We start from the raw sequence: 12931 nt of genomic DNA, 5'->3' as shown, positions 1-12931 counted from the left end.
TTATCTCACTGCATACGTTTCAACACCCAGACCTTATACCACCGCATGCATATCAATAATAACAACAGCATGGCAGAAACATCGTGCAAACACAATAACAACCGCAAGGCAAAATCCTCGTGCAAACACAATAATAACCGCATGGCAAAAACCTCGTGCAAACATAATAACAACCACATGGTAGAAACCTCGTGCAAATATAATAACAACCGCACAGCAAAAACCTCGTGCAAACACAATAACAATCCTTGCAAAAATAACATGTGTGCCAAAACATAACTACTCAACAAAAATGACCTACACAATATGTGCCCATATGCCACAATATTTCCTCAAAACAGTTTCAATATCACAACCACGCATAGCCCTCGGCTCAACAACACTGAATACAATAGCAACAACAACAATAACACAAGAATACGGCAAGTAAATCAACACAAGAACTTATGAACACAAAGAAACGGAAGAACGAACTCACAAAGGAAGACACAACAGGGAAATAATAGTCTCAAGAAGAATAGTTCAACAAGGGAGAGGTAATGTGTAACAATGATTCCACGAAAGTACAATTCGACAAGAGATAGCATGAATCAATGACCCCAAATAAGAATACATCAACAATGAAAGGGATAACAAACGTCAATTAAGGCTAAGCAATTACGGAAGAGATAATACTAATTTCGTTAAGGTTAAGCAATTACGGAAGAGATAATACTGATTTCAATTAAGGTTAAGAAATTACGGAAAGGATAGCATGATGATAAAAGAGACAACAATTTCAGTTAAGGTACATAAGAGTTTAATCGGCAATAAGGGTAAAACATGAAGCAATTAATTCCAAATAATACACGTAAGGGTGAATTTAGTAAATGGGGAATTTAAAATGACAAAACAACTTCATATATAATGAACATAAGAACCTAAGAGCCCTAAACAGTCAAATTTCCACAAATAAGCCCGAGCACGTACTCGTCACCTCGCGTACATGGCCTTCACATGACACAGTTAGCACAAAATACTCGAATCCTAAGAGGTAGCTCCCCCACACAAAGTTAGGCAAGATACTTACCTCAAAGAAGCTAGACCGATACTCTAAAATGATCTTCTCGAGAGAAAGAACCTCCGGACGGCTCAAATCTAGCCAAAATAACTTCAAATCATAAATAAAACTCATAAGAAACAATTCTGGATAATAAAGCTTCAATCTTTAACAAGAACTACAAGTCAACCCAAAAGTCAACCTCCTGGGCCCGCATCTCAAAACCTGACAAAAATTATAAAATCCAAACACCCATTCGATAACAAGTCCAACCATATAAGAATTACCAAATTCTGATACCAATTCATCCTTCAAATCATCATTTTACATTTTGAAAGATTTGTTCAAAAATTTCCATTTTTCCTCAATCCAAAACACTAATTATAAGATAAAATAAAGAGAGGATCATGGAATATAATAAATTTTGGGTGAAGAACACTTACCCCAATGATTTGCTTGAAAATCCGAAGAAGAATCGCTCAAATCCGAGGTCTACAACTCAAAATATGATTAAATTGGCCAAACCCTCAAAATAGAGTTCTTATAACTCTACCTAGGCATTCCTCTTACGCGATCGCGGAACACACCTCGCGATCGCGGAACACAAAAATCACTGCTCAAGGAAATGAGCTACGCATTCGCAGCAAACACCTCACGAACGCAATGAACAGAATGGCCAACCTTTATGAACGCATACCAAATCTCGCGAATGCGACGAGTAACATTCCACCAGTCTCCAATTCCCTTATGCGAACGCGGAACACCCTACGCAAACAAGAACAACAACCAGCTGAACCTTCACGAATGCATGCCCACTGTCGCGTCCGCGATGAGCAAAAATGCTGAGTTTCCCATAATCACTTTACGATCGCGAAGAGACACAGCAACACCAGAAACCAACAACTCTAAAACATGAAGAAATGGCCTGTAACCCATCTGAAACACGCCAGAGACCCCGGGCCCCGTCAAAACATACCAACAAGTTCCATAACATAACACGAACCCACTTAAGATCTTAAATCACATAAAATAATGTCAAAACTACAAATCGCACCAGGAATCGAGCTTATAAATTTCCAAATCTAAAAACTTCTAAATCTCGCGCCGAAACATATCAAACCAACCCGGAATGACGCCAAATTTTTCATGCAAGTTTCAAATGACATAGCGGAGCTAATCCAACTCTCGGAATCACATTCCGACTCTGATATCACCAAAGTCAACTCTCGGTCAAACCTCTCAACCTTCCAAAACTTTAACTTTTCAATTTTTGCCGAAATACTTCAAATTACCCTATGGACCTCCAAATACAAATCCGGGCATAAGCCTAAGTCCGAAACCACCATACAAAGCTATTGAAACCATAAAAATTCCATTCCGGAGTTGTTTGCTTAAAGGTCAAACTCCGGTCAACTCTTTTCATTAAAGCTTCAAAAATAAGAATTGTTCTTTCAATTTAATCCCGAATCATCTGGAAACCAATCTCGACCAGACATGCAAGTCATAATACACATTACGAAGCTGCTCGGGATCTTAAGTCACTGAACGGGAAGTTAATTCTCGAAATGAAAAGTCGGGTCGTCACCCCCAAGCTCCAAATGCATAAGGTCAGACGGATGAAGCACATTCGAACTCAGTACCAAAATCAGGCTATGACGACCCGATAGGTCATTTTGAGTTCTAGCCCTTATTTTAATGTTCTAAGACCTCTATTAGTTCTATTTAGTATTTCTCGATTTGAGTGCGCAGTCTGTGTCCTTTTTCGGATAGAGTTTATGTGAAATATTTGAAGAAAACATGATTTTGACTTTAAAAATGACTTGGGTTGACTACGTTCAACATTTTGTGTAAAGGACCCAGGATCGGTATTTTGACAATCCCGGTGGGTCTGTATCTTGATTTGGACTTGGGCGTATGCCCGAAATAGAATTCGAAAGTCCCTGACATGATTTGACTTGATTTGTCGAAAACTAGTAACTTAAGGGTTTAAAGATTTTATAGGTTTGACCTTAGGTTGACTTTATGGCTACTGGGTTCGAATTTTGGTTTTGAAACTTGGTATATGTTCATTTTTTTATTTAAACTTGTCTGCAAAATTTGGTGCAAAACGGAGTTGATTTGATAGGACTTGGACGCTCGGTTGTGAATTTGGAAGTTCTTGAGTTTCTTTGAAAATTTCATGCATTTTGATGTCTGATTTATAGTTCTTGGTGTTTTGATCCTGCATGCGAGTTCGTATGATGTTATTACACTTGTGTGTATTTTTGGTTTGGAGCCCGAAGGGCTCGGGTGAGTTTCGGATAGGCTACAGACCATGTGCACTTATAAAATTTTTGGGTTTTTTTCACTGTTGTTGATGTCTAGTGTATCATGTTATGCGATCGCAAAGCTACTCTCGAGATCGCGAAAGGAGAAACTGGGGCTGGGGTGGAGTTATTCTTTGCAAATGCATAGAATTGGACGGGAACGCGAAGCAGTGGAGGGCTTACCCTTCGCGAACGCGGCCGTTCACACGCAAACATGAAGGTTTAAGGCGATTCTGGGGGGAGGCGGGTAGTTACCAACGCGAACACATGCATTGGCTCACGAACGTGAAGGCATGAAGGATAAAGCCTTCGCGAACGCGAAGAGTTTCTTGCAAACGCGAAGGCCTCCTGACCACTGATGCTTCACGATCGCGTCAGGTGTTTCGCGAACGCGGAGAATACCTGATGCCCAGTGATTTAAATATTTCAAAATCGAGATTTCTCTTCATTTTCACTATTTTCAAGTTTGAGCTCGTCCTAGAGGTGATTTTGGAGAGGTTTTTCATCACAACTCCATATGTTAGTAGATTTTAACTTGTTTCCTTACATTTTCATAAACATCCATTGATTTTTAACCTTTAATCTATACTTTGTAATGGTATATATTAGGGATTTAGGTAGAAATTGGGGATTTTAAGAAATTGAGATTTAGTTCTAAAATTGAGGTTGGATTTCGAAACTAATCACATAATCGAGCTCGGTGGTGAATGGGTAATTGAGTTTTGGTTCGATTCTCGGGTCTTGACCAAGCGGGCCTGGGTTGACTTTTGTTAACTTTTTCCAAAATTATTAAAGATCGAATCTTTTCACTCGTGGGTAGTTTCTAAAGCCTATTTTGAATTATTTGAACTATATTTAGTTAGATTTGATTGGTTTGGAGGTTAATGCTAGAGGAAAAGTTGCAGTTGAACATTGATTTTGTTGCGGAGTGAGGTAAGTGTCGTGGTTAACTTTGACTTGAGGGATTAGGACTTGTTGGTCTATTTGCTACATGTTATATATGTGGGGACAACGTATATGTGAGGTGATGAGTATCTATGCATTGTCATTAGGTTAAAACATGCGGGTGGAAATTGTTTCTCTGTATTATATTGTTTCGTTGATTATATTTTCTATGCTTAGGTTAGACTATTACTTCTTTTAATTATTCATTTCGTATTTATTGTTTATTTCAAAGATTTTGAATATTTTGAAAGTTGAGTTTGATATCGTGGAACTATAATTGAAGTGAAATTGTTTCCCGCCTTGTTTTTATTATTCGGATTTGTATTGTTGCTTGGTGAGGAAGAGAGAAAAGCACGAAGGATGTTGTCGTGCCTTATTTGCATTCATTATCATATATTGACAGATTTGAGAGTCAAAGCACGAAGGGTGATATCGTGATGATGAGTAAAAGAACAAAGGGTGATGCCGTGCCATTTCATTTATGATATTACATGGTGAGAATGAGAGTAAAAGCACGAAGGGTGATGTCGTGCCATATTCATTTTATTGCCTTATTTGATTTTTGATTTTGATGATTTACTTGGTTATATTGTTACTTATTTTGGAAGATGTTATTTTATGATTTCGTACTTGCCATTTTTATGATATTTTCCCTTTTGCATGTTCCCTCCCAGTTAATATTTTATAGTTGTTCTTGTTATTTTGCTACTTTATATATATTTGTACAGTGTTTTTACATAGGTGTCTTTCCATAGCCTCGTCACTACCATTTCGAGGTTAGGCTCAACACTTATGGAGTACATTGGGTCGGTTGTACTCATGCTACACTTCTGCACTTTTTGTGCAGATACTGGTATTGGTCCCATCGGTGCTTAGAGGTGCGTCTGCTCGGATCAAATTTCTTCGAAGACTTAAGGTAGATTTGCTGACGTTCGCACCTTGAAGTCCCCTTCCATTTCCTATCTTTATTGTTTATCTCATTCCAATAGTTATATTTATTTCAAACTATACTTATAGACTTTTAGTTGCTCATATGTTTGTGACACCAGACTTCTGGAGTTGAGTTAGACCGTGCTATGTTATGGGTTCATTTCATGTATTTCAGCTTTAATCTTTATTAATAATTGTTATTATTCTGAATTGAATTGCTTAACTAATATTTGCTTGCCTAGCAAGTGGATGTTAGGCGCCATCAAGACCCCGAAGTTAAGATTCTGGGTCGTGACAAGTTGGTATCAGAGCACTAGGTTGCTTAGTTCTCACGAGTCAATAGCAAGCTTAGTAGAGTCTGGAGGATTGGTACGGAGACGTCTGTACTTATCTTCTAGAGGATATGGAGTTTTAGGAAAATTTCGCTTCTTTTTTTCCATATCGTGTGATTGTATTCTATCATTGACGTTTAAATCATTCCATTCTTCTTCTCTCGCAGATGGTGTGAACACGCACAACATCTACAGTCGGGAAGGAGCCAGATCCCCCTGTTGCAGCCACTACCAGGGATAGAGGCCGAGGTCGAGCCATAGGTTGAGGCAAATCTCAACCTAGAGCTCGTGTAGCAGATCCCACTATGGAGACTTAGATTGATCATGAGGAGGAGATCCCAGCTCAGACTGCACCAGTCGGACCCGCTCAGGTCCCGGACGGATTTATAGCCACTCCCGTGCTTCAGGACGCTCTAGTCTGTTTAGTAGGCCTTATGGAGAGTGTACCGACTAGTGTATTTCCGGTGGCACCGGTTGTCTCTCAGGATAGTGGAGGAGCTCAGACTCCCGCTACTCACACTCTGAAGTAGATAGCTCCCATATATCAAACTCCAGCAGTCTAGCCAGTTGGGGTAGTTCAGCCTGTGGTTTCCACATAGACCGAGGAAAGGCCCGCGATGTCTTCTGAGACATTGATGAGGTTGGATAAGTTTACAAAGCTCTTCCCTATTCACTTTAGTCGTGCACATTCTGAGGACCCACAGGATTAATTAGACCATTGCTATGAGGTGTTGAGTAACATGGGTATTGTTTTGTCCAATGGAGTAGACTTTGAAGTGTTTCAGATGACCGGTTCGACCAAGAGATGGTGGCGGGATCATGTGCGGAGCAGACCAGGTGGTTCAATGTCGCATACTTGGGATCCATTTTTGCAGTTGTTTCTGGAGAAGTTTATACCTATCACTTTGAGAGAGGAGTACCGCAGGCAGTTTGAGTGCCTTCAGCAGTGTAGCATGACTGTTACCCAGTATGAAACCCGATTTGTGGACCTAGCTCGCCATGTAGTTATCTTACTCCCTACTGAGAGGGAGAAAGTATGGAGACTCATTGATGTACTTACTTTCAACTTTAGGCTACAGATGGCCAAGGAGACCGGAGATGATATTTCTTTACAGAGGGGCGTAGAGATTGCTAGAGGGGTCGAGATGGTTCGTGGTCAGGAAAAGGGTATCTGAGAAGAGGCCTCGTCATTTTGGTGGTTTCACTAGTGCCTCATCTAGAAGTAGAGGTTTATTTGGTAGAGGCTATCCTTACAGGTCGATTCAGTCAGCGCTTCAGGTATTCTGCGATGCTTCAGGTAGTCGTGGTTCATATGGGTCTCATCCTGAGCAGCTAACCTACAGCGCACCATCAGCTCCTATTAGTGCACCTCTACTCCAGAGTTATCAGGGTGGTTTTCCAGGTCGACAGGGCCAGTTCCAAGGTCAATAGTCACAGCATCTGAGGGCTTGTTATACTAGTGGAGATCCGAGGCACGTTGCTAGATTTTGCCCCAGGTCACAGGGCGGCATGCCACAGCAGGGTTCTCGTTCCATAGTTCCGGCACCGGTTGCTTCACCGCCCACTCAGCCAGCTAGAGGCAGGGGTTAGGATACTAGAGGTGGAGGCCAGGCCAATAGAGGTAGAGGCCAGCCAGCTAGAGGCTATCCGAGAGGCAGAGGTCAGAGTGATGAGCCCAGTCCCGTTTTAATGCATTTCCATATAGAACTGAGGCAGAGTCATCTGACGCCGTCATCACAGGTATTGTTCCAGTTTGCCATAGAGATGCTTCAGTTCTATTTGATCTGGGATCTACTTATTCGTACGTGTCATCCTCTTTTGCTTCATAACTGGTTATGCCTTGTGATTCTTTGAGTGCTCTTATATATATGTCCACGCCTGTGGGAGATTCTATTATTGTAGATCGTGTTTATCGCTCGTGTGTGGTTTCTATCGGGAGCCTTGAGACTAGTGTAGAGCTCTTACTTCTTGATATGGTGGACTTTGATGTTATCTGGGGCATGGATTGGTTGTCACCTTATCACGCTATATTGGACTGTCACGCCAAGATGATGACCTTAGCCATGCCAGGATTGCCTCGATTAGAGTGGAGAGGGACTCCTGGCCATTCTACTAGCAGGGTTATTTATTATTTTAAGGCTCGGCATATGGTCGAGAAGGTATGTCTAGAATATTTGGCCTATATTCATGACCCTAGTGCGGAGGTTCCTTCCATGGTTTCAGTACCAGTTATGCGTGAGTTTCCAGAGGTGTTTCCTGCAGAATTGTCGGGGATGCCACCCGACAGAGATATTGACTTCTGTATTGACTTGGCTCCGGGCACTCAGCCCATTTTTATTCCACCATACCGTATGGCCCCAGCTGAGTTGAAGGAACTAAAGGAGCAGTTACAGGATTTGCTTGATAAGGGATTCATTATACCTAGTGTCTCCTCCTGGGGTGCATCAGTGTAGTTTGTGAAGAAGAAGGATGGTACGATGAGGATGGGTATTGATTATCGGTTGTTGAATAAAGTCACTATCAAGAACAAGTATCATCTGTCGAGGATTGATGACTTATTTGATAAGCTTCAGGGTGCCAAAGTATTTTCTAAGATTGCTTTGAGATCTGGTTACCATTAGTTGAAGATTAGGGCATCAGATATCCCTAAGAAAGCTTTTTGGACTCGGTATGGGCATTATGTGTTCCTAGTGATGTCATTTGGCTTCACAAATGCCCCAGCAACATATATGGATATGATGAACAAGATATTCAAGCCCTATCTGGATTCTTTTGTGATCGTCTTCATTGATGATATTTTGGTATACTCCCGCAATCGAGAGGAGCATGAGTAGCATCTTCGAATTGTACTTCCGACCTTGAGGGATAGCCACTTATATGCCAAGTTTTCAAAGTGTGAGTTTTGTTTGGATTCGGTTGCCTTTTTGGGTCATGTGGTATCTTCTTAGAGCATTAAAGTGGATCCTAAGAAGATTGAGGTAGTTCAGAACTGGCCTAGACCTACTTCAGCTACATAGATTCGGAGCTTCCTGGGTTTGGCGAGTTATTATCGCCGATTCATGGAGGGGTTTTCATCTATCGCAACCCCGTTGATTAGATTAACCCGGAAGGGTGCCCTATTCAAGTAGTCCTATGAGTGTGAGTTGAGCTTTCAGAAGCTCAAGACTACTTTGACTACAGCACTAGTGTTGGTGTTGCCTACGCGTTTGGGGTCTTACACCATGTATGGTGATGCATCATATATTGGGCTTGGTGCAGTATTGATGCAGGATGGCAGGGTGATTGCATACGCGTCTCGGCAGTTCAAGGTTCATGAGAAGAATTACCTTATTCATGACTTAGAGTTAGTAGTTATTGTTCATGCATTGAAGATTTGGAGGCATTACCTCTACGGCGTGTCGTGCGAGGTATTCACAGATCATCCGAGTCTACAGCACTTGTTTAAGAAAAATGATCTAAATTTGAGACAGCGAAGGTGGTTAGAGCTGTTAAAAGACTATGATATCACTATTTTGTATCATCCCGGGAAGGCCAATGTGGTGGTCGATGCCTTGAATGGAAAGGTTGTTAGTATGGGTGGCCTTGCATATATTCCAATTGGTGAGAGACATCTAGCATCAGATGTTCAAGTTTTGGCCAATCAGTTTGTGAGATTAGATCTTTGGGAGCCTAGTCGAGTTCTCTCTTACACGATCTCTCGGTCTTCTTTTGTATGAGCGCATCAGAAAGTGTCACATTAGGGTAAAATCGAGCAAATACTAATTCGGTAGCAGATGAAATTTTAGGTGTATCATGTCAAGAACATGGTAATTATCTAGAATCGGAGCCAAACAAACCTCCCGAATATCGACTTTCTTAAATAACTCAGTACCAATCGAATAATGTCAAGAAAACGGGGAAGAATCATTGTTAGTATAGGAAAAGGAAAGGAGATATAGAGTATATCCATATTATCCTAGGTCTACGCGAGAGTTCTTGGGGTGAGGCGGCTAGGGTTAGGGTTCTATATATGAGAGGACTCAAAGGCGGCTCATTATTTTAAAAGGGGTTATTTATTTTAATTTTAAAAAGTCGCCACTCGAAATTATTTAGTTATGGTGTTCCGAATCACCATTTATTTTAGAATCCCAATTCAAGAAATTTGACTCTGTTTAAAGTCTGTGAAACACAGAAGACCGGGTAAGGAATTTTGTTAACCTGGAAAAAGGTATTAGGCACTCCCGAATTCAGTGGTTTAAGCACGGTCGCTTTACAATCATACTTGTCTTAATCAACGAATTATTATGTATTTAGAACCTATGTGCATTTTACCTTTTACCGCTTTTAAATTACTTGATTGAGTAAAAATAAATGTTCATGTGAGGAAATAAAACAGGTTCAAAGGGGCCCAAAACGAAGCCCTAAGCGTCGGGTTCCTCTAAATTACCAGCCCAAATAGTTGGTCAGCAGATCGAAATGGGCTTTGAAGATCTGGGCAAGATAGTGATAGAGTCCAAATGACTCCAAACCGACATACCAGCCCAACACGCATAAGTTGCAAGTTAATCCTTGCTCTAAAAGTTGAGACAAGATTTTGTGCTTCCGAAATGAGCCCAGCACATACAATTAGAGCAAATCACATTCAAAATTGTAAACAAGCAGCTTAAATTATTACAAGAATATTAAATTAACAGGTACATATACATATGAATAAAAAGGACAATAGTTCATTTAGTTTCACTAGTATTAATCTAATCTTATGCCTACAGGTCATTCTTATTCTCAAAAGCAAAGTTGGGCCATAAAATTTTCACCTCTTCTAAATAAACTCTTAATTCACAAGGAAATAGCCACTAGGCTATCCTTGTAAATCTGATTGCCATTAACGTAAAAACGAATAGACAAACGGAGCATAATTGATTTAACCTGTTAATATTACTTTGAACAAGGATCATCAATCTCATAAACTAGATGATTAGTAACAGGAGATGTTAATCTATTCATTGACAATTAATCAACCCAACTGTTGAATTACATACATTGATAGTACGAACTTGATCAGAGAATGGAATTTAAGCTTAAACTAACAACTACATGTGATAAATTTAAGGATTCAAAGAGATTTGGAACATAATAGTGTCAGAGCTTAACAGGGAACGAAAATCAAAACAAATCAACAATTACACACAACAAATATATGAAATTGAACAGGATCAGCACATAAACGAGTAGAACTTTTATTCAGGAGTCAAACCAGAGTGGCAGAGATAGCCGAACATACCAAGACAGCAGTCAAAGACCAAATAAAGGTCTAAACAGAAGAAAACAAAGAAAATCAGCTACAAGTTGTCAGTAAAACAGTAGAATAATAGCAAGTCAACCTCAACTTCTAGTCTAAACAACAACTGAGAGTCCCAAAAATTCTCAAAGCGATACAGCAGAAATCAGAAAGCCTTTTAAAAATCCCTCTATTTTTTTTTTGTTCTGCCTTTTGAGCTTGTTGTTTTTGCAGATCTAGAATTTGAATTTGAAAATTCCAGGCTACTTTCTATGAATCTAAATATGTGTGAGAAAGATGAGTAGAGTGTATGTGTGAATGTGTCAGGAATATGTGAGGGAGTGTACTGTTATATAGAAGATTCTCACACCTATTTTCTGTTATTTTCCTTTTCTTTTACTCTTTCTGTTTTCTGTTATTTACCTCCTCACCCCCGACCTCTTTTTTTCTTTATTGCTAAACAATCCTTTTCTACACTCTTCTAGAAGCAACCCATGATGTTATCAATATTATTCCCTAAATCTAGTTCCCCAATTACCCCTTTAAACTTTGTAAATTGCATTTCACTACTAACTCTGCCTGGACCTTGGGGCAATAGGCCCAAACCTCCTACTCAAATGAATCAAACAGAAGCCCAAACATTTAAGAGAAGACAAACAAACTCAAAGGTAATTGGAACATAATTAATCAGAAAAGGCAATTGATTAATCATGCTAAAGCAAATAAACGACTAATTAAAAATTCAATAGTCAAATCCCCTAGCAAGAAGATGTGTGACTAACTACTGATTCAATTAAAGTTTTAACTTTGAAAAACCAAGTAAACCTAACAGATCCTAACTAATCAACGAAGCATGTAATTGAAAGTAATTTAAAGAGAAAAAGAAAAGCTACATATCTATTCAAATCTGGGAAGAGTGTAAGCAGAAACCGGCAAGCGAAAACTATTGGTATATGAGAACTAGCCAGAATTCTCCATTTTGGCCAGTGCTATACATAACAATAGCTTTTGCATCGCAAGAAAAAAGAGAGGCGAATGATCTAAGGAATTTTGGTCGGTCAATGGTGAGTTGACTGACCTCCGACGACCATGAAATGGTACAAGACCGGCATGAAATGATAGCACTCAACATGAGGAGTTCATTGATGTAAGTTTTGACCCCAAACGGGCCAAGATTGGGGAAAATTGAGACGGGGACGAACTAGGTTTTCTGTTGATTCCTAGATCTACAAATCGAGATGTTCTAGAGGATTTGGAGAGAGAGGTTAGGGGATTTGGAAAGAAGAAGGGATGGGGGTTTGTTTGGTGTTAAATTGGGGAGGTTTGGAGGTTGCCGCCGCTGTGAGGCGATTTCAAGCGGCGGCTCTGGGCGGACAGTGAGAGAGACGAGAAGAGAGGAAATGAGGGTTTAGAGTTTGACTAATTTCGTATAATTTTATTTAATAGGGGAGTTGAGTTCTCGTCCATTGGATGAGAGAAGATGAAGGGAAGTATTAAAGGGACAAAACGGGGTCTTTTGGTTTAGTAACAAGCTGGACCGGGTATTGGACTAGGTTTGGACGGGCTGAAATCGGTATTTAGGCACGACTAGGCCGTCCAAATGCTGGCCCAGGTCCAATTTTAAGCTTAGCAACCCCCTTTCTTCTTTGGCTTTGATTCTCAGAATTAGCCATTTTTAGATGTACATCTAACTAGATCTAATTTTGCACAGCTAGCCTATTAATCCATTTAACCAATATTAAACTACTTAAATTGTTAGATAACCAATAACAAATTAATTGAATCCTAAAAATGCAAGAGATGATTAAAGTAATCCCCTTTTTTTCTTGTGATTTTCATTTAGAATTATATATAATTAAATTCTAATGATGCAATTAAAACCTAGAAAAATGCAATGATCAAAAGATAAAAATATTTTTTTATCATTTTCATGGTTTTTTTTTTAAAAACAAAAATGTTCCTAATGATGCAACGATGCATGTAATCAATTAATGCAATAAAAATGCAAATAAATATCTAGACAAAATTCCTAACATTCTACAAAGTAAAAGATTAAAATTATTTTGAACATTATTAGGAGTAATTTCATATATGGGGCAAAAATTACATGCTCACAGCTATC

The 12931-nt window shown here is 39.6% G+C and overlaps 1 protein-coding gene across 1 annotated transcript; it reads left to right on the top strand.

Moving 5' to 3' along the window:
- Positions 1-6292: 6292 nt before the first annotated feature.
- Positions 6293-6727, top strand: LOC138907514 (uncharacterized). Its single transcript, XM_070198113.1, has one exon. It carries the CDS (start codon positions 6293-6295, stop codon positions 6725-6727), a length of 435 nt encoding a protein of 144 aa, XP_070054214.1.
- The last annotated feature ends 6204 nt before the right edge of the window (positions 6728-12931 follow it).

This window comes from Nicotiana tomentosiformis, chromosome 3 (genome assembly GCF_000390325.3).
Source record: "Nicotiana tomentosiformis chromosome 3, ASM39032v3, whole genome shotgun sequence".
Lineage (NCBI taxonomy): Eukaryota > Viridiplantae > Streptophyta > Magnoliopsida > Solanales > Solanaceae > Nicotiana > Nicotiana tomentosiformis.
The sequence above is the reverse complement of the archived record's forward strand: the minus strand, read 5'-3'. Positions and strand labels throughout refer to the sequence as shown.